Raw genomic sequence first — 21,006 nt, 5'->3', positions numbered from 1 at the left:
CACACACAGAGTCATTTACTTCCAACAACAACAAAATAACAGGATTCAACAATTATTGGTCATTGATATCTCTCAATTATCAATGGTCTCACTTCCCCAATAAAAAGACACAGATGAACAAAATGGTTTTAAAAATAGGATCCATCCTGTTGCATACAAGAAACATACCTCAATATCAAGGATAGACATTACCTCAGGGTTAAGAGTTGGAAAAAGATTTTCTGAGCAAATGGACCTAAGAATCAAGCTCATGTAACTATTTTAAAAACATCCTTCATGATAGCTTCAAATAGTATAAAATATCATGGGGTAACTCTAACCAAGCAAGTTAAAGACTTGCATGATAACAAGTTCAAATCTTTGAAGAAAGTAATTGAAGAGGATATCTAAAGATGGAAAGATCTCCCATGCTCATGGATTGGTGGGATTAGCACAGTAATAATGGCCATCCTACCAAAAGCAATCTACAGACTAAATGCAATCCCCATCAAAGTACCAACTCAATTCTTTTTTCTTTTTTTTTTACTCTTCTTTCATACATTACATTCTGACCTCAGTTTCTCCTGCCTCCCCCTCCCCAGATCCACCCCCACCACTTATAAAAGATCAGGCATCCCAGGGACATCAAGCAAACATGGTATAACAAGCCATAATTAGAACAGGCACATATCATCACATCAAGGCTGGACAAGGCAACCCAATAAGAGGAAAGGGGTTCTACAAGCAGTCAAAAGAGCCAGAGATACCCCCACTTCCACTGTTAGGAATTCCATAAGAACACCAAGCTACTCAGCCATAACATACATGCAGAGGACCTAGGTCAGACCCCTACAGGCTCCCTGATCTCTGCAAGTGCCCATGAGCCAGTTGATTCTATGGGCCATGTTCTCATGGTGTCCCTAACCCCTCTGATTCCTCCAATCCCTCCTCCTCCTCTAAAAGACTCCCTGAGCTCCACTTAATGTTTGGCTGTCCAAAACAATTTTTTATAGACCCTGAAAGAACAATTCTTCATATGGAAAAACAAAAAACCCAGGATAGTTAAAACAATCCAGTACAATAAAAGAACTTCCAGAGGTAACACCATCCTGATTTCAAGTTTTACTACAGAGCTATAGCAATAAAAACTGCATGATATTGGCATAAAAACAGACACCTTGATCAATGTAGTAGAATTGAAGACCCAGGCATAAATTCACAAAGTTATGGACACTTGATTTTTGATAAAGAAGCTAGGAGAAAAGAAGCATCTTCAACAAATGATACTGGTCAAACTGGATGTTTGCATGTAGAAGAATGCAAATAGATCCATATTTGTCACCCTGCACAAAACTCAAGTCTAAGTGGGTCAAAGACATCAACATGAAACCAGATACACTGAACCTAATAGAAGAGAAAATGGAGAATAGCCTTGAACACATTGGCACTGGAGAAGACTTTCGGGACAGAACACAGATAGAAAGGGTACTAAGATCAACAATTAATAAATGGGACCTCATGAAACTGAAAAGCTTCTGTAAGGCAAAGGACAGCATCAATCAGACAAAGTGGTAGCCTACAGAATGGGAAAAGATTTTTGCCAACTCCACATCCAACAGATTGCTAATGTCCAAAATATATAAATAACTGAGGAAACTAGATATCAACAAACCAAATAAACCAATTTAAAAATGAGTTACAGATGTAAACAAAGAATTTTCAACAGAGGAATCTCAAATGGCCGAAAAACACTTAAAGAAATGTTCAACATCCTTAGCCATCAGGGAAATGCAAATCAAAACTACTTTGAGATTCCATCTTATACCTGTCAGAATAGCTAAGATCAAAAATTCAAGTGACAGGTCAGGCTGGCGGAGATGTGGAGCAAGGAAAACACTCCTCTATTACTGGTGGCAGTGAAAATTTGTACAGTCACTTTGGAAATCAATATGATAGTTTCTCAGAAAATTGGGAATAGATCTACCTCAAGACCCAATGATACCACTCTCGGGTATATACCCAAGTGCTGTGGGATGGTCTGTATGTCAAATTGCTCTGATTGGTCAATAAATAAAACACTGATTGGCCAGTGGCCAGGCAGGAAGTAGGTGGGACAAGGAGAGAGGAGAATTCTGGGAAGTGGAAGGCTGAGGCAGAGAGACACTGCCAGCCGCCATGACCAGCAGCATATGAAGATGCCAGTAAGCCACAAGCCATGTGGCAAGGCATAGATTTATGGAAATGGATTAATTTAAGCTATAAGAACAGTTAGCAAGAAGCCTGCCACGGCCATACAGTTTGTATGCAATATAAGTCTCTGTGTTTACTTGGTTGGGTCTGAGCGGCTGTGGGACTGGCGGGTGACAAAGATTTGTCCTGACTGTGGGCAAGGCAGGAAAACTCTAGCTACACCCAAGGAATACTCAATCATGCCACAAGGACACATGCTCAACTATGTTCATAGTGGCTTTATTCATAATAGCCAGAAACTGGAAATAACCTAAATGTTCCTCAGCTGAAGAATGGATAAAGAAAATATGTCACATTTACACAATGGAGTATCACTCAGCTATTTAAAAAAAACGACATCTTGAATTTGCAGGCAAATGTATGCAACTAGAAAAAATCATCCTGAGTTAGGTAACCCAGATCCAGAAAGAGAAATATGGTATGTTGTGGTGGTTTGAAAGAGAATGGCCTCCAAAGAGAGTGGTACTATTAGGAGGCATGGCCTTGTTGGAGTAGGTGTGGTCTTCTTGGAGGAAGTATGTCACTGTAGAAGCGGGATTTGAGGTCTCCTATATATTCAAGATACCAGTGTCTCAGTCTACTTCTTGTTGCATGCAAGATGTAGAACTCTCAGCTCCTCTGCAGCATTATGTCTACTTTGTACTTTGCCATGTCCCACCATGATGATAACGGACAGAACCTCTGAAACCATAAGCTGCTACCTCAATTACATGTTTTCCTTTATAAGAGTTGCCATGATTATGGTGTCTCTTCACAGCAAAAGAACCCCTAAGACATATGCATTCACTTATAAATAGATATTATCTGTTAAGTAAATGATAATAAGTTACAAATCCACAGACCCAAATAGGTTACGTGTAAGCAGATTTTTCTTTCCTGCAGGTTAGCTCCCAAATAACCACATGGATACTTCTTATTAATTATGAAAGCTTGGCTGACAGCTTAGACTTGTTACTAACTAGCTCTTACTACTTAAATTAACCCATAACCATTAATTTACATGTTGCCATGTGGCTTGTGCCTTTACTTGTCCTCCAGAATATCTTGATCCCTCTATGTCTCCTGGCAACCCTGCCTTTCTTCTTCCCAGAGCTCTCTCTGTCCAGAAGTCTCTGCTATATCTCCTGCCTAGCTATTGGCTGTTTAGCTTTTTATTAAACCCATTACAGTGACATATCTTTTTGTTCTTGGTTTTTTTTTTTTTTTTTTTTGACACAGGTTTTCTCTGTGTATCTTTGGAGCCTGTCCTGGAACTCATTCTGTAGACCAGGCTGTCCTCAAACTCACAGAGATCCACCTACCTCTGCCTCCCAAGTGCTGGGATTAAAGGCGTGTGCCACCACTGCCGAGTCTCACAGTGACATAAAGGACTATCCCACAACAGTTAGGTAAGGAGGAGGGCTCTAGGAGGACACAGGGATCTCCTTGGGAAGCCAAATAGAATAAATTTTGTGGGTGGACTGGGGGTGGGTGGGGGTGGGGGAGGGAGGGATCAGGTGTGTGTGGGGAAGGGATGGAGGTGTTGGGGCCATGTTGCGAGACACCCCCACCCCCAGCAAAACCACCACAGAGCCAATATCCGATGCAAAATATACAGGGGTCTATTAATAACAAGCAAGCCTGGGCTTGGTCTGTGTCCAACACTTGACTCAGTGGGTGGAGGAGGATGGCCCTGAGCTCTCAGGGTGAGGGGTTTTTAAAGGGAAAAATTGCAAGCAGGGTGGTACAAGCCTTTGCATCAAATGATAGAGTGAGGGTGTGTAACCTTTGAATTTACTGGTTGGGGGTTACAGCTATCATTTTTGGGCAGGCCTGGACAAGTCCCAGGCTTTGTCCTTGAGCTGCCATGGGGGCTGGCTGGCCTTGCATGTACTGACTGTGGGGGCTGACTCAGTGGCCCAGGCTCTGTCCTTGAGCTGCCATGGAGGCTGGCTGGCCTCACACGTTCACATTGACCCATGCACAACCCATGCACGCAGCTCTAAGTTGGTGAAGGGTCCCAGACAGTAAACAACTGGCTGAACCTTGAGCGGTCAGAGTACGTGCAGAAAGGGAGCTACTGCAAGGACTATGTCTTTTGTTCATGGCCCTCCCAGAAACTGCTTGCTCAAGTCTCAGGAAACTGAAATTGAGCCCTGATCTCTGAGAGAAGACTCACAGCCTGTTATGGCTTCTGTTTGGTCCTTTCAGATGGAGAGAGTGTGGGGAGGACAGATGGAATTTGGAGGCATTTGGGGGCAGTGTGGAAACCTAGTTGTTGGTTAAGAGGTGGTGCTTGTGGCTGGCCGCCACCCGCGGTGGCCATGCCAATGGAGGAGAGTGCTGGAGGAGAGTCACGAGGCATGGTTACCTTTCTAGAGCTTTATTGGGAGAGAGGGGGAGGGGGAGAGAGAGACAGAGACAGAGACAGAGAGATCATGTGGAGGGGGGAGAATACAGAAGGAGAGGCGATACGGAAAGAGAGAACACAGAGAGGGCATACCCGCTTTTTAGGCTGGAACACCGTTGCAGGCTGGTGACATAATTAAGGACATAATCCTTACATCCCAGACTTTTGCTTAGTATAAAAAAAAAAAAAGCAGGCAGATGGGAATAGGGGCGTTGTTTCTCTCAAAAGCTGCTTCCAGCTGACTAGTGGACATCAGTTGGCTCTTGGGGGAATGGAGAAGGGGAGTCTTCCGAGGTAGACAGCCGTTGTGGGATACTGTCTACCATCCGTTGTTCTGGAGACATGTATCCCTCTTGGTTGTGGCTGGGAACCTTCTGTCCAACAGGATGCTGGTGACACAGAAAAAAAGCTTACACTAGTGTGTAGCATGAATCTTAAAAGTTCTTATTCATAAAATCAAACCCGAGGCGAGTTATTGGGGTCCATGCTGGTAGATCAGAGAGACAGAACAAGCCACAGCTATCTCACCTTGCCGGATCCTCAGCTGGTCTTGTCTCCTCAGACTGGAGGCCTCTGAGTCCTCATCCGGAATGGGTCTCAGCTGAATTACTGCTCAAAAGCCTGAAGCTTAACCAGCCAAAATCTTAACTAGCCAAATGCCTAACCAGCCAAATTCTTAACCAGCCAAATTCTTCTATTTTCTGGTCCTCACGCCTTATATATCTTTTTGCTTTCTACCACCACTCCCTGGGATTAAAGGCTGGCTTTCTGGGATTAAAGGCGTGTGTCACCATGCTTGGCTATTTCCAATGTGGCCTTGAACTCACAGAGATCCAGAGGGATTTCTATCTCTGGAATGCTAGGATTAAAGGTGTGAGTGCCACCATGTTCTAGCCTTTGTATCTAGTGGCTGTCTGTTCTCTGACTCCAGATAAATTTATTAGAGTACACAATATTTTGGAGAACACAATACCACCACACTAGTGCAGTTCCAACTTCTTGGAATCTATGAGGGTGACCCTATTGAAAACTCCTAGTAAAGGAGGATATGGAGTCTCAACTGGCCATCTTTTGTAGCCAGGCAAGGCTTCTAGTGATAGGCCAGGTTTGCATTTGGTTGAGTTCTTGGCTGAGGGGGTCCTGTGGAGATCCCCAAACCCAGGTTGATGCTAGGGTCACTCTCTGAAAACTGACAGCAGGCTCCATTGCCGAGGACAGCATTCACACAGCTCAATGAACATAGAGCTGGTGCCTACATGGAGCCTTCATCCCTACAATCTAGTCTCTTTGGTGTGAGAAAGTACACTGCAGGCTACTGAAAGAGAAACCTGGACACCAACCTAACCACAAAATCCTCCACCTACAATCTGTCCTGCCTATAAGATGTGTGGGGGCAATCGTGGTATAGAACATGTGGGAGTGGTCAACCAATGTCTGGTTTAACTTGAGGCCCATGCCACGAGAGTGATCCCCCCACCATACACTGCCTGGACAGCCAGGAACAGGAGACTGGATAGCCCAGAGACCCAGGGTAGAACCAAATATGACTGGCAAAGAAATCAATGAAATGACTCCAAATTATTTTTAGTTATATTCATAGTTAGGTGCCTTGTCCAATTGTTGTCAGCAAATGGGAGCAGGTGCAGAGACCCACAACCAAACATTATATGGAGAGAGAGTCTAAATTGGAGGTTTCCTTGTGGTCCCTATCCTTGGAGCTCGGGGAACGCAGTGGAAGAGGGGGAGCAAAGATTGTAGGAATCAGAGGAAATGGGGGACACCAGGAGAACATGGCTCACCAAATCAACTTATCAGGGCTCATGAGCTCACCGAGACTGAAGCAGCAAGCACAGGGCCTGTTCCAGGTCCTCTGTGTATATGTTATGGCTGTATGCTTGGTGTTTCTTTTGAAGGAGGGGTGCGGATTCATAACAGTGGAAGTGGGTATGTCTCTGACTCTTTTGCCTGCTCTTGGAATTCTTCATCCTATTGGGTTGCCCTGTCCAGCCTCAATATGAAGGCTTTTGCCTTGTCTTATTGTATCTTATTTGATTGTATTTGATTGTTGTCTCTTGGAGGCCTCCTCCTTTTTGAAGGGAAATGGATAGGGAGTGGATCTGGGGGAGAGGGTAGGTGATGGGAAGCTGGGAGGAGTGGAGGGAGGGGAAACTGTGGTTCACAGGTATTGTATGAGAGAAGAATCTATTTTCAATTAAAAAAACAAGAACACGAAGTTGCATAGGTACAGAAGTGGGAGTAAACGAACACAATACATTGTATGAAATTCTCATAGAATTAATAAAAATATTATAAAGAATTCCCCAGCAGGCCCTAAACTTTCAATCCTACTGCAGTAGCCTAGTGAGTATTTGGGATTGCAGGCCTGTGCCACCAAGCCCAGCTTGAGTAGGAAGATTTTAATGGAAACAGAGCAATGTGGAGAGGCAATGGTGGTGGGGGGTAGATAAGGTGCTCTTAGGAAGCTTTTTTAAGCAGATGACATTTGAGCTGAGACCTGAAGGGCAAGAAAAAGTCATTAACAAATCTGCAGGAGAGATGTTCCAGGCAGAGAGGAAAGCAAGTACAAAAGCCCTGAAGTGAGAATAACTTCTGGCATTTTCAAGTAACAAAAAGATCGTGGTGGTCTTCTCAAAATACACAGTGTTTTCTTTAAATTTAGGAGTAATAAATGAAAAGAGCACCATACACGGAGTCATTAAATCTCAGTGTAGTCTCCAATCCTATTAGCTCTCCAGCCTCTGTCAAGTCTCAACCTGTTTCCTCATGAATAAGGGATAAAACTGTTAATAAATAAGACCCACTTTCCAGGGTTGATGTGAAAATTAAATAAGGTACAAAAAAGGCACTTTATAAGTTGCAAAATGCTATCCACAATTAGGTGTAATTATGCATAAAGTATTATCATGTGATCTGTGACTGTAGCAGCAATTTATAGTAGTTTTTATTGTATCTACTTCAGTCTCTTTTAGATAAATGTGTCAAGATGCTGCAGGCCAAGTTGGCCTGTCTGTTGCAATGCTCTTTCTCCATTAATGTACAACTTTTATTTTATGCTATATTCTTAGGTACTATGGAAATTATGTTTGGTTTATTTGGTCAATAAATGTTTGCACCTCTAGCTCATTAGAATATTCCAAGGTTATTTACATTTTTTAAATCACAGAACTTTGCTTAAAATGAAGACCACTGTAAAATACATTCACTCCATTTAAATACCTCAAAACCGGGGCTGGAGAGATGGCTCAGTAGTTAAGAGTGTTTATTGCTCTCTCAGAGGACCCAGGTTTAATTCCCAGCACCCATGTCAGGTGGATAACAACTACCTGTAACTCCAGCTCCAGGATCTAATACCCTCTTCTGGCTCCCTCAGGCAGTAGAACTCATGTGTACATACCCAAACACAGACACAGACACATACTAAACTGATTCTTTTTTTTTTTTTTTTTTTTGGTTTTTCGAGAAAGGGTTTCTCTGTGTAGCTTTGCGCCTTTTCCTGGAACTCACTTGGTAGCCCAGGCTGGCCTCGAACTCACAGAGATCCGCCTGGCTCTGCCTCCCAAGTGCTGGGATTAAAGGCGTGCGCCGCCGCCGCCGCCGCCGCCGCCGCCGCCGCCGCCGCCACCACCACCACCGCCTGGCTAAACTGATTCTTAAATGAATTATCATTATATGGATAGATCATTGCATCTTTCAGCCCTCACCAGAGAATCTCATCATCTATCTACTTTTTGCAGTAGATAGAGATTAAAACAGAGACACACAACTGGTCAACATGCAGAAAATAAGAGATCGCAGGGTGGTGGTGGCGCAAGCCTTTAACCCCAGCACTCAGGAGGCAGGGGCAGGCAAATCTCTGAGGCTAGCCTGGTCTACAAAGTGAGTTCCAGGACAGCCAGAGCTGTAACACAGAGAAACCTTGTGTCAGAGGAGAGGGAGAAGGAGAGAGGAGAGGGGAGAGGGGGAGGGGAGAGGGGGAGGGGAGGGGGAGGGGAGATAGAGATAGAGAGATAGAGATAGATTGTGGAGTAACCAGCCCTATATGGGATAATCTGTAACACATGCCTTCCTCCATGGGCTCAGGGATCATTGTGAAAGAGGAAAGAACATAGGAGTCAAAGGTGATGGATAACTACAGTGAAACAGTGTCTTCTGGACACAACATATAAAATCACAGTGGTTGGGACAACATGCCCAAGTCCTGTGCAAGATCAAGTCAGACAAAATTCCAGCTTGGAGAGAAAAAGGGGCTATAAAATCCCACTCCTAATAAAAGAACAATTGGAAACTGTTAACTGTTTGGGCAGGGAGGGCCAGTTTTCTTCAGGTATGCAGTCCCTGAGAAGCTACCCTTGCTCCAGTATATGGTCCTAAGCCTTTGTACATATAGACAGCATTAAGTGGACTCAATGGTTTTAAAAAACAAGTACATGAAGTTGGCAGAGAGAAGTGATGATGGAGATAGGGGAGGATTTGCAGGGGAGGGAATAGGGGGATAGATTAGAGCAAAACATATTACATGTATGTATTTTTGAAATTCTCAATAAAAAGGAAGAAAAATAATGAGAGTTTTCAAACCAATTCCTGTAGTTTTTTTTCATTTTGTTTCAGAAGAAAAAAGTTATAAATATAATTTCAAATCTTTAAAGACCTCAAGATTGTAATTTCATATCAATAGTACTTGTAGGTATTTGTAGTAAAACTCGAGACCTTGAGAAATTATCTACAGTATCAGGTGTATATATTTCAGAAATCTGAAATCATTCCTGATTAAAAAATAGGATTCCACATGGTTTTTGAAAATTTCATTTAGTTTTATGCTTAAAAAGTGGGGAAGGGTGGAGAATTGTTTCAGCAGTTAGGAGTACTTGTTGCTCTTGCAAAGGATTTGGGTTCAATTCCCATGCATGGAAATGGTGATTCACAGCCATTTACAGCTCCATTTTCAGGGGATCTAACCCCTTCTTCTGACCTCCGAAGGCACCAAACACACGTGGTGCAAATGCATACATGCAGACCAAACACTCACACATAAAATAAATAAATCCAATAAATAATTTTAAAAAGAAGTAGACAAAACCTTCTAGTGAACAGAGTAGTTGATTGACAGCCAGATTATCATGGATTCAGTTTTGATTTTGTCTCCATATTCTTCTTTATCTACTAGGAATTTATAAGGACAACCATAGAAAACTCTTACTAAATTTCCAGAATTGCGGGCGGTGGTGGCACAAGCCTTTAATCCCAGCACTCAGGAGGCAGAGGCAGGTGGATCTCTGAGTTCAAGGCCAGCCTGGTCTACAGATCGAGTTACAGGACAGCCAGGAATACACAGGAAAAACCCTGTCTCAAAACAAAAAGAAACAAACAAAAATTTAAGCCGGGCGGTGGTGGCATACGCCTTTAATCCCAGTACTTGGGAGGCAGAGGCAGGCTGATCTTTGTGAGTTTGAGGCCAGCCTGGGCTACCAAGTGAGTTCCAGGAAAGGCGCAAAGCTACACAGAGAAACCCTGTCTCGAAAAACCAAAAAAAAAAAAAAAAAAATTCCAGAATTGCTTAAGATCCAGCAATGGATTAAGTGTTTAGACAAACATAAAAATGTAACATATTATTTCATCATCATATCCATACCCTCACAAAATATTTATTATATAGGTTCTGATATCTTACAAAAAGTAAGAACATCACTCAACAATGCTTTATTTGGCTAGAAAGAGTTAATAGCAATATTCAGTCCTTACAGAATTCATTGGTAAACTCTAGGATGTCTCTGATATAAACTGCTGATAATACAGAAAAAGATGCTGATATACTTATTAATGATATCACAGTCATTAATAAAGGAGGTCATTATCATCAACAAGGCAGTAATTTACAAACATCCAACTAGTCATCAAGCCTTGTCCATCCCACCTTCTTACTATATATCGAATTGATCTATTGCCACTTGGCCTGCTAAGTCTAGGACTTTGTGATTAAACTGTTGCATTAACTCTAGGACTTCAATCTGAACCTTTTTCTAATTCAGCATTCCCTCTTAAGCCAGAGTAGTTTAATGGATATACAAGTCTGATCATTTTACTCTCCTGATTAAGCCATTCAATAACTGCAGTATACAGCATTAATTTCTTAAAATGAAATGGAAGGCCTTTTGCCATCAAGCCTTTCTGTTCACTGTGTTTCATCTCCTAACTATTTTGTAATATGCTTTCTGGGCCTGAAAGTTTTCTTATGCTTTCTTGCTTTTAATACTGCCATCTTCTTTACATGGGGTTAACCTCTTCGATTTGAAATTCTACTTATTTTCTTCTCCCAAAACCTGGTGTGTGCTATGGATTTCAGAACAAAGTAAAGCTATCTGCCTGAGCCATACATCTCTTTTGTCTTTCTCCATGGCATCTCTCACTAGTTTATAGTGCTCCTGCAGAATTAATTCATAATTACTTGCCTGTCTTGTGTAAAAGGTTTGAAAATGAGCTTGGTGAGGTTGTGCATGCCTTTAATTCCAATTAAAGGCAACGACAGGCAGACATTGAGGCCAGCCTGGTCTACATAGCAAGTTCCAGGGTATCTAGAGCTTCACAATGAGACCCTGTGCCAGATACACACACACACACACACACACACACACACACACACACACACACACACACAGAGAGAGAGAGAGAGAGAGAGAGAGAGAGAGAGAGAGAGAGAGAGAGAGAGAGGACTTTTGAGAATGCATTAATGAAATTCTAATTGCCTACTTGACTCCAGGTTTTCAAGTAACATTTATATTTGTAAATTGTTCCCCAGAAGCCTGTAAACATATTTCCATGGTATTTGGTTTGATTATAGTGCTGACAAAATAATACAAACGTGTCTTTAAATATGCAGTTTACTATATAACATGTTCACTTACCATCCATCAGCTAATCTAGCAGTTTTTCATTAGGAACTCTGAAGAAACCAAAGGGAAGGGCTACAAGGTGATAAATTAGTGGAATAAAAAAAAAATGTCTGTACTGTGAATACTCAATTGTCCCAACAACAAAAGACCAAAGGCATATTAGAAGAAAAAAAAAGCATTTACAAGAAAGGTGGTGACTCTCAGTGATGAAGCCTTCTCCAGGAGAAAGCTTATGTCTCTTACTTTATCCTAAACATCAATGCATACAGAAAATGAGGTATGCAGGGAGTGGATCATGGCACTGAGTTGGAGACAAGAAATGAATCGAGTGACAAACAAGGTAGGGTTGTCACATTTACCAAAACAATACCTGGGACATAATTATACCAATAAATAATTTGTTATTTATCTGAAATAACATTTAAGTGGGCAATCCTGTATTTTATCTGGCAACGCAAAGAAAAGAGAGACAATGGTATTCCGATGTTCTGGGCTATGTAAAAAACAAAACAAAAAAGAAAAAAGAAAAACAAAGCCCAGCCCTAGGGGAGAAAGAAAAACATCTATACCTAAGCATAGGTATCTTCAGACACAAGCTATTTCCGGTGTCAGACACGAGCTGGGGGGGAGGGGAGAGGCAATGAAAGCCGCCGAGTTCAATCCGCCAGTGTCCCACAATCCTCCGCTCCCGGTTCCTCTTTCCTCGCTCAAGATGGCGCTGCTCGCGATACATTCTTGGCGCTGGGCGGCCGCCGCGGCTGCTTTCGAAAAGCACAGACATTCAGCGCTTCTGACCCGGCCTCTAGTCTTTCTCTGCGGCTCAGGCCCGCGGTGGCGGTCACACCAGTGCGGTGCGTCAGGAAGCGCTCGAATATACCAGGTGTGTTGCCACGCGCTTGAAGAGTAGGTGAAGGGCAAGGGAACCTAATAGGGAAAGGGTTGCCCTCGTGACCTGAGGTCAGAGAGAGCGCCTAGAAGAGAGATTGTCAGGGCGAACGCGGAGTAGCAGGAGTGTAGGAAGGTAGGGTTAGTAAGTCGAGGAAAAGAAGAAAAAAACATTTGGGAACAGCAGAGAGTTGGGAGGTTACAGGCATAGGGCACCTGGGGTACCCAGTGTCTTGTAGGGAGTTGCGGGTAGTTTTTTAAGTGTAAGAAAGACGGGGCTACTTTCAAAAGTTAGGCACGGAATTTGGTGCTAAATTGCATGTGGTTCAGATCGTACTAAATTGGAAATAACAATTTCGAGTGCACTTCAAGATGACAGTACGCCACCTATAAACAAGTAGCAAACTGAATTGGTATGCTAACTCCCTTGCTGACAGGCGTGTTCCCTGATAGGCAAAAAAACCCACATAATTTATCTTTTTCTCCAAAATGTACACTGCTCTAAGATATAAGCTTAATTATCTTTTGCTATGACTGTTCAATTATGTTCTTTGTGCACAGATAATGTTGAAAAGCCTTATGACTTTCCCTTAGGAGTGTGGCAATGGTTATGGTACTTCGGAATATTGGCTTCCATTATTTCATTCTAGAATAGTTTTTTTTTTTTTAATCGTCTGTAGTACTTGTACTTCAGTTTATATTTTTATTTCTCATATACCGATAACGTTTATATTGCCTCCACATATTCATTACTGTAACCTTAACATACCGTCATTTTTGTTTGGAAAGCAGTTTCTTAGATTATGATTCTTTGTCAACAAATATCTAATGTCTAATATTACAGTTATGAACACCATTTATATAGTAGAGGCCAAGAGAAGCATACAGTTATGCCTTTAAGGATTGTGTGGTTTTTTTTTTTTTTTTTTCGAGACAGGGTTTCTCTGTGTAGCTTTGCGCCTTTCCTGGAACTCGCTTTGGAGACCAGGCTGGCCTTGAACTCACAGAGATCCGCCTGGCTCTGCCTCCCGAGTGCTGGGATTAAAGGCGTGCGCCACCACCGCCCGACTTGTTGTTTTTTTAAGACAAGGTCTTACTTTGTAGTCCACTTTGGCCTTGAACTTGTGATCCTCCTGCTTCAGCCTGAGTGCTGAGATGTGACTGGCATAAGGTGATAAGGATAGAACAATTTTTAAAATTAAAAATATTTAAAATTGACAGATAATTGTGTATGTTTATGGAATGTGGTATGATATTTGATACATGTATATAAGTGACCAAATTAGAATAATTGATATAGTTATCATCCCAAACATTTGTTATTAGTATATTTCAGAGCTGAAAGGAGTCTTACTATTTTGTTATGAAATGTTAGTAGCTGGATCAGCATGTTTTTAGATGATATTAAGTAATATAGGAAAGAAACTCTATTGCTTTTTGTATATTAAGGTAAGAATTATCTTGTGAACTTTTGTGTATATATACACATATTTCCACATGTGTGTGATTATTGGGATGGACTGTAAAATGTGTTTTTTTCTGCATTATGCTCTAGAACCATAGCCACTAGCTTGATGTGGCCATTAAGATAAAAAAAATTTTAATTTCTCAGTTGTATTAGCCACACTTCAGGTATTCAGTAGCCAGGTGTAGCTGATACCTGTTGACAACATAGATAAATAAAAATTCTATTGAACAATGCTGTTTTAAAGAATATTATATCTAGTCCTTCTAATTTTGTAGATAAGGAAACTAGTCCCAATTTTGATGAATGAAAGCCTTCAAGACTGTTTATTTATTGCTTTCTTTGTGTCAGGTACTTATGACTAAGACCCTGGTAGGCGCTAGGGTCATAGTAAATGTTGATTTGTACAGGTACATACTAATAATGAATAGAATACTATTAATGGTGGGGAACACCTTAAGTGTAAAACTTACTCTTAAAATCAGGGGATTTTATATACTATTTAAATTGTATGGTTCATTATACAGCTACCACTGTACTACATAATTTCTACTAAAAAGATTTATAAATCACTTTGCAGTGCTGAGGATCAAACCCAGGGCCTTTCACAAGATTGGCAAGCATTATACCACCGAGCTACATTCCCAGCCCATAAATTTAGTATAAATTGGAGTTTATTTCACTGATTTTTAAAAGAGTAGAAATTGAGGCATCATGTATTTTGTCACCACCTTTTAGCATAAAGAGTCCTTATTTGTATTAATCCTGACATTCACCAATACCCTGTGTTCATTTGCTTCTTAAACATCTTTTTGAGACAATTTATGTACCATGTAATTCATCCATTAAAAAGGACATACTAGTAGATTTTACATATTCAGTGATATGTACCTCCATTGCCACATTCAGTTTTGCCTTAGAAAGAAACCTGCTACCTTTTGACTGTCTTCTTTCTATGCCTTCTCCCTTCTGACCATCCCTAAGCAACTACTAACTTATGTGTATTCTTTATATATTTGTCTATTCTGGACATTTAATATGAATGGGATTATATGATATGTGGTCTCTTTGTTTGATGGTTTTGTTTCCTTGAGACATTGTCTCATGTAACTCAGGATGGCTGGCCTTGAAAACTCTCTGTGTAGCCTAGTCTATCTTTGAACTGATTCTTTTTTCTCTCCACCTCCTGGAATTATAAGGCATGTACTACCACACCTGTCAGTGTATGATCTCTTTTGACTGTTTCATTGACTTTTCATGGTTTATTCATATTGTGGCATATGTAAATGTTACATTATTTATTATGACCAAATAATGGTTTGGATATACAAGGGTTTTTGTTTTTGTGATTTTTTTTTGAAATGGACTTACTTAGCTTTGGCTGGCCTGGAATTTTATATGTAGACCATGTTGTCCTTGAGGTCATGGAGGTGCTAGGATTAAAGGAGTGTACACTACCACACCTAGCATGATATACAAGATTTTTGTTTATTGTTGTTGTAGTATGTGTGTTGGTCAGAGAACAGTTTTGTGGAATTGGTTCTGTCCTTCCACCTTTAAGTGGGATTAAACTCAGGTCCCTAAGGCTTGTATGGCAGGCACTTTATGTGCTAAGCTATCTCTACAGCCCCAAGATTTTTTGGGTTGGTTTCACTAATGCTACAAATATTAATATATAAGTTTTGTATGGACTTAAGTTTTGTTTCTTTTAGGTAGACAAACTTCATGTTTCCATACTAAAGTAAGAATAGAATTTCCAAATCATATGGTAATCTATGTTTAATCAGTTAAGGAATTGGCATATTGGTGTGCTCTGTTTCTCTCTGACACACTTTCTCTTTCTCTTTGCCCCCACTTAAGCCCCCTCTTTCATTTTGGACAGAGTTTCACTATGTATTCCTGCCTGGCCTGGAACTTGATGTATAGACCAGTCTGGCCTGGAACTACTGGAATTAAAGGTGTACACCACCAAAAGTGGCTCTTTCTAGTTATTGCAGACAGGATCTTATTTATGTAGCTCAGACTTGCTTTGAAATACAGATCCTCCTGCCTCAGATTCTTAAGTATTGAGATTTCAGGCTTGAGCCACTACAGAGAGTTTAAAGTCTTTTTCCATCCCTTGGCAGTGCCATGGATCTAACCCAGGGCCTTGTGCATACTGGGCAAGCACAACACCACTGAGTCAGTCACACTTTTAGGCCTCATACTAAATTTCAGAGTGTCTGCACATTTTACATTATTACCAGTTCAGTTTCTCCATTCTCACTAAATTTGTTAAGTGATTTTTGGCTCTAGCCGTCCCAGTGGGTATGAAGTGGTATTATATCTTAGTTTTGGTTTGCATTTTCATTATGAATGAGGATATTGAGTATCTTTTCACTTTCTTATTGACTATCTTCTTTGGAGATATACTTATTCATGTCCTTTGCCTATTGGGAGTTATTGGGCTTTGTTTTGGTGCTAGGGATTAAATTTGGCTTCCCTTATAATAATATACTCTACGACATCTGTCCTAGTTATGGTTTCCATGGCTGTGAAGAGACACCATGACCATGGCAACTCTTACAAAGGAAAATATTTAATTGGGGCTGGCTTACAGTTCAGGGGTTTAGTCCATTATCATCATAGCAAGAAGCATAGTGGCACACAGGCAGACATGGTGCTGGAGAAGTAGCTGAGAGTTCTACATCTGGATCTGCAGGCAGCAGGACAAGAGAGCCACACTGGACCTGGCTTGATTTTCTGAAACCTCAAAGCTGTCCCCCAGTGACACAATTCCCTCAAGAAGGACACACCTCCTAATAGTGCCACTCCATATGGGCCTATGGGGGCCATTTTCACTCAAACCACAACTTGATCTATACCTCCTGCTGAGGTTTTTGTTTTTTATTATTGATGTGTAAATTTTTAAATACACATTTTAGATACAAGTCCCTTACCAGATAGAATATTTACAAATATTTTTTTTCTTATTGTGTGGGCCAGTGTTATACCAAGTATGAAAGTTTTACATTTTCACATGTGGTATGTGCAAGGCCCTGGGGTTCATTCCCAGCATAACCTCTCCCCCCAAATCTTTTGATTCTGTGACATAAAATTTAAATATTGTTTTTCTTGATTATACTTTTGGCATTGTGTCTAGGAGTCTGTTACTTAATCTGAGGTCATGAAGATTTATCTACATGTTCTTTTTTTCTTAAGAATTTTATAAGTTTATTTTAGTAAGATGCAGAAACATCCATGTATACTTTGAGTTCCTTTACCCCCTCTCTGTTGCATTTTATACATTTTTAAGTGTTATATTCTTAATGATATTTTATCATAATTATTAATTTATATAATTTTTGTATTTTAGGTTTTTGTAAAAGGGGGTTTCATGTAGCCCAGGCTATCCTCAAACTCAACTATGCAGTTCAAGGATGACCTTGAACTTCTGATCCTTCTACCAGTATCTCTCTAGTGTTGGGATTATAGGTATGTGCCGCCACATCTAGGTTATTCAGTTCTGGGTATCCAAATCAGGGCTTTGCACATGATAAGCACACACTCTTACAAACTGTAGCACAGCTCCATTCAGTCCATAATTTTATGTTCTTGAAAGAAGATGAGAGAAAAAGGGAGGGCCAATATATATCTATACCTTTTGTTACATAATCTTACTTATCATTTCTTTTTTAAATAATAAAATATAATAAGAAAAAACAAAAATGAACCCATTGGAATAGGACAAAACACAAACAAAAGGAAAAGAGCACAAGGCACAAGAAACAGAGACCCACTTGTTTGTATATTCATGAATCCCATAAAAACACTAAACTGGAAGTCATAATATATATGCAAAGGACCTGTAGGGTACAAAGAGATAAGAATGTCCTGACGTGATGTTATGAGACAAGAAACCTCCAAAGATGCCTTTGAGTTCATTTTCTGTTGGTCATCTACTGCTGGGCATGCAGCCTACCCTTAAGAGTAGTTAGTTTCCCCTTGGAGAAAATTAGTTTGTCATTTGCAGTGGTTTTCAATTGGAGATTGCTTCTGGGCTAGGGATGGGGGCATGTGTCCATTTCTCCTTTCAGCTCGAGGACTCCATCTGGTGCAGACCCATGCAGGCCCTGTGCATGCTGTCTCAGTCTCTGTGAGATCATATCATGTTGATTCAGAGGGCCTTGTTTTCTTGGTGTCCTCCATTCTCTCTGACTCTTACACTCTTTCTGTCTCCTCTTTCACAGGGTTCCCTGAGCCCTGAGGGGAGTGAGTTCATGGAGACATCCCATTTAGGACTAAGTATTTCAATGTCTCTTCACACTCTGCATAATGTCTGGCTGTGGTTCACTGTATTTGTTCCCATCTTCTGCAGGAGGAAGCTTCTCTGATGATGGCTGAGCAAGGCACTGATCTATGAGTATAGCAGAATGTCATTAGGAATCATGTTCCTTCAGCAGAAAAGTAATACCTGGTTTTCCTCTAGGTCCCTGGGGTATCTAGTCTCTGGTTCTTGGTCACCCAAGCAATATTGGGTAGGAGTTCTATCTTATGGAGTGGGCCTTAAGTGAAATCAGATATTGGTTACTCCCACAAGCTTTGTGCCACTATTGAACTAGTATATCTTGCTGGCTGTGTGTGTGTGTGTGTGTGTGTGTGTGTGTGTGTGTGTGTATCTATATCTATATCTATATCTATATCTATATCTATATCTATATCTATATCTATATATATATCTTGGTGTTTATGTTTCTCTTTTGTTAGCATGCTGAGTTCCTTCCTGTAACAAAGATGCTAGTAGGCAGGGGTGATGGTTCTATGTGGGCACCAGCTAGACTTCATGTTCAGTGAGTTGGGTAGATGTTATCTTCAGCAGTGTGGCCTTGATGTCAGTTTGTGGAAAACAACCTATAGTTTTGGCAATAGCCTGGGTTGTTTGGGGATTCCCATGAGACCCCCTTGACCAACAACTCCATTTGATGTAACCTAATTCTGGGACTGGAAGGTTCATTTGGTAACAGGAGATGCTCAGTTTGGACTCTTTCCACCATTATTTGGTAATTTCACTTAGATTCCCTTCATATATGTATATAAATAGTATTAAGTTTCCATACTACCTTCCAAATGGCTGCTAATTTTAACTATTTTCCCTTTATTCCCTCCCTTCTCTCCCTCTCTCCATTTGATTCTCCCTCTTTAGTCCCCTCCCCCCCACATCCATATCTGTTCTGTTTCCCTTTCCTAGTGAGATCTATGTGTCCTCTTCTAGTCCCTTACTTTACACCTAACCTCTGCAGTTCTACAAATTGTAGCTTGGTTATCATTGACTTAACAGCTAAAATCCTCATATAAGTGAATACAGTTCATATGTGTCTTTTGGGTCTGACCCTCCTTACTCAGGATGATCTTTTTCTAGTTCCATCCATTTGTCTGTGAATTTCATTTTCAAAATACCCCATTGTGTAAGTGTACCACTTTTTAAAAATCCACTCACCTGTTGAGGGACATTTAAGTTGTTTCCAGTTTCTGGCTGTTACGAATAGAGCAACAGTGAATGAACATGGTTGAGAAAGTGTCTCTGTGGTAGGATAAAGTATCCTTGTGTATACGACCAAGAGTGGTGTAGCTGGGCAGTGTTCCTTCTATTCCTATTTTGTGGAATAATTTGAGGGGTATTGACATTAACTCTTCTTTGAAAGTCTGATAGAATTCTGTAATAAAAAACCTTTGATGCTGGACTCTTTTTGGTTTGGAGATTACTGCTTCTATTTTTCCTAGGGGTTATAGGCCTGTTTAAATTACTTATCTGGTCTTGATTTTACTTTCATAGGTGGTACTTATGGAGAAAATTATTCATTTCTTTTAGATTTTCCAGTTTTGTATAGTAGAGGTTTTTAAAGTATGTCCTTGTGATTCTTTGGATTTCCTGGGTGTCTGTTGTCATGCCCCCTCTTTTCATTTCTAATTTTGTTAATTTGGATCTTTTTCTCTCTGCCTTTTAGTTAATTTGGATAAAGGTTTGTCAATCTTACTGATTTTCTCAAAGAACCAACTCTTTGTTTCATTGATTCTTTGTATAGTTTTATTTATTTATTTATTTTATTTTTTTGGTTTGTTTATATTTTGATTTCAGTCCTGAGTTTGATTATTTCTTTTTCTTTTTAAAAATAATTTACTTACTTTTTACTTTATGTACATTGGTGTTTGCATGCATGTCACTGTGAGGGTATCGGATCCCCTATAACTGGAGTTATGAGCTGCCATGTGACTGCTAGGAATTGAACTCAGGTCCTCTGGAAGAGCAGCTAGTGCTCTTAACCACTGCCCATCTCTCCAGCCCCATAGTTTATTTCTTGTTATCTACTCCTTTTGTGTGTGATTTCTTCTTTTTGTTCTAGGTCTTTCAGTTGTGCCATTAAGTTGTTAGTATGAAATCTCTCCAAGTTTTTCATGTAGGCACTTAGTGCTATGAACTTGCATCTTAGAACTGCCTTCATTGTGTTCATAAGTTCGGGTATGTTGTGTTTTCATTTTCATTGAATTCTAGAAAGTCTTTAATTTTATTCTTAATTGCTGTCTTAACCCATTTTTTTAATTCAGTAGTGAATTGTTTAGTTACCATGAGTTTGTAAGATTTATGTTGTTTCTGTTGTTGCTTTCCAGCTTTAATCCATAGTGGTCAGATAGGATGCAGGGGGTTATTTCAGTTTTCTTGTATTTGTTGAGACTTGTGTTGTGTCTGAGTGTTTGGTCATTTTTGGAGAAAATTCTGCGTGGTGCTGAGAAGAAGATATATGTCTTTTGTGTTTGGGTGAAATGTTCTATAGATATCTGTTAGGTCCACTTGGTTTCTAAGTTCATTTAGCTCCAGCATTTCTCTGTTTAGTTTTTGTTTGGATGACCTGCCCATTGGCAAGAGTGGGATATTGGAGTCTGCCACTATCAATGGGTGAGGGTCAATGTGTGATTTAAGCTTTAGTGATGTTTCCCTTACAAATGTGGGTGCCCTTGTGTTTGGGGTATAGGTGTTAACAATTGCAATGTCTGCTGGGTGTCATTTGCCTCTGAGAATGCTGTATCCTTCCCTATCTCTTCTGATTAGTTTTGGTTTGAAGTCTATTTTGTCAGATATTAAAATAGCTATGCCA

The 21,006-nt window shown here is 40.5% G+C and overlaps 1 protein-coding gene and 1 long non-coding RNA gene across 2 annotated transcripts in view; one reads left to right on the top strand and one right to left on the bottom strand.

Annotated features, from left to right (window-relative positions):
- Positions 1-4,830: 4,830 nt before the first annotated feature.
- LOC119086670 lies at positions 4,831-12,282 on the bottom strand. The gene is made up of 3 exons (XR_005090015.1): positions 12,096-12,282; positions 11,539-11,598; positions 4,831-5,007 (listed from the first exon to the last, which is right to left on the bottom strand). It is a non-coding gene; the product is annotated as an uncharacterized LOC119086670 (long non-coding RNA).
- The window catches only part of Abcb7 (ATP binding cassette subfamily B member 7), a 143,978-nt gene continuing 135,174 nt past the window's right edge, over positions 12,203-21,006 (top strand). Inside the window, exon 1 of the mRNA XM_028891978.2 lies at positions 12,203-12,406. Coding sequence (XP_028747811.1) covers positions 12,239-12,406 — 168 coding nt within the window. The 5' untranslated portion in view covers positions 12,203-12,238. The remainder of the gene's footprint in view (positions 12,407-21,006) is intronic.

The sequence above is a fragment of the Peromyscus leucopus genome, chromosome X (assembly GCF_004664715.2).
Source record: "Peromyscus leucopus breed LL Stock chromosome X, UCI_PerLeu_2.1, whole genome shotgun sequence".
Classification (NCBI taxonomy): domain Eukaryota; kingdom Metazoa; phylum Chordata; class Mammalia; order Rodentia; family Cricetidae; genus Peromyscus; species Peromyscus leucopus.
The sequence above is the reverse complement of the archived record's forward strand: the minus strand, read 5'-3'. Positions and strand labels throughout refer to the sequence as shown.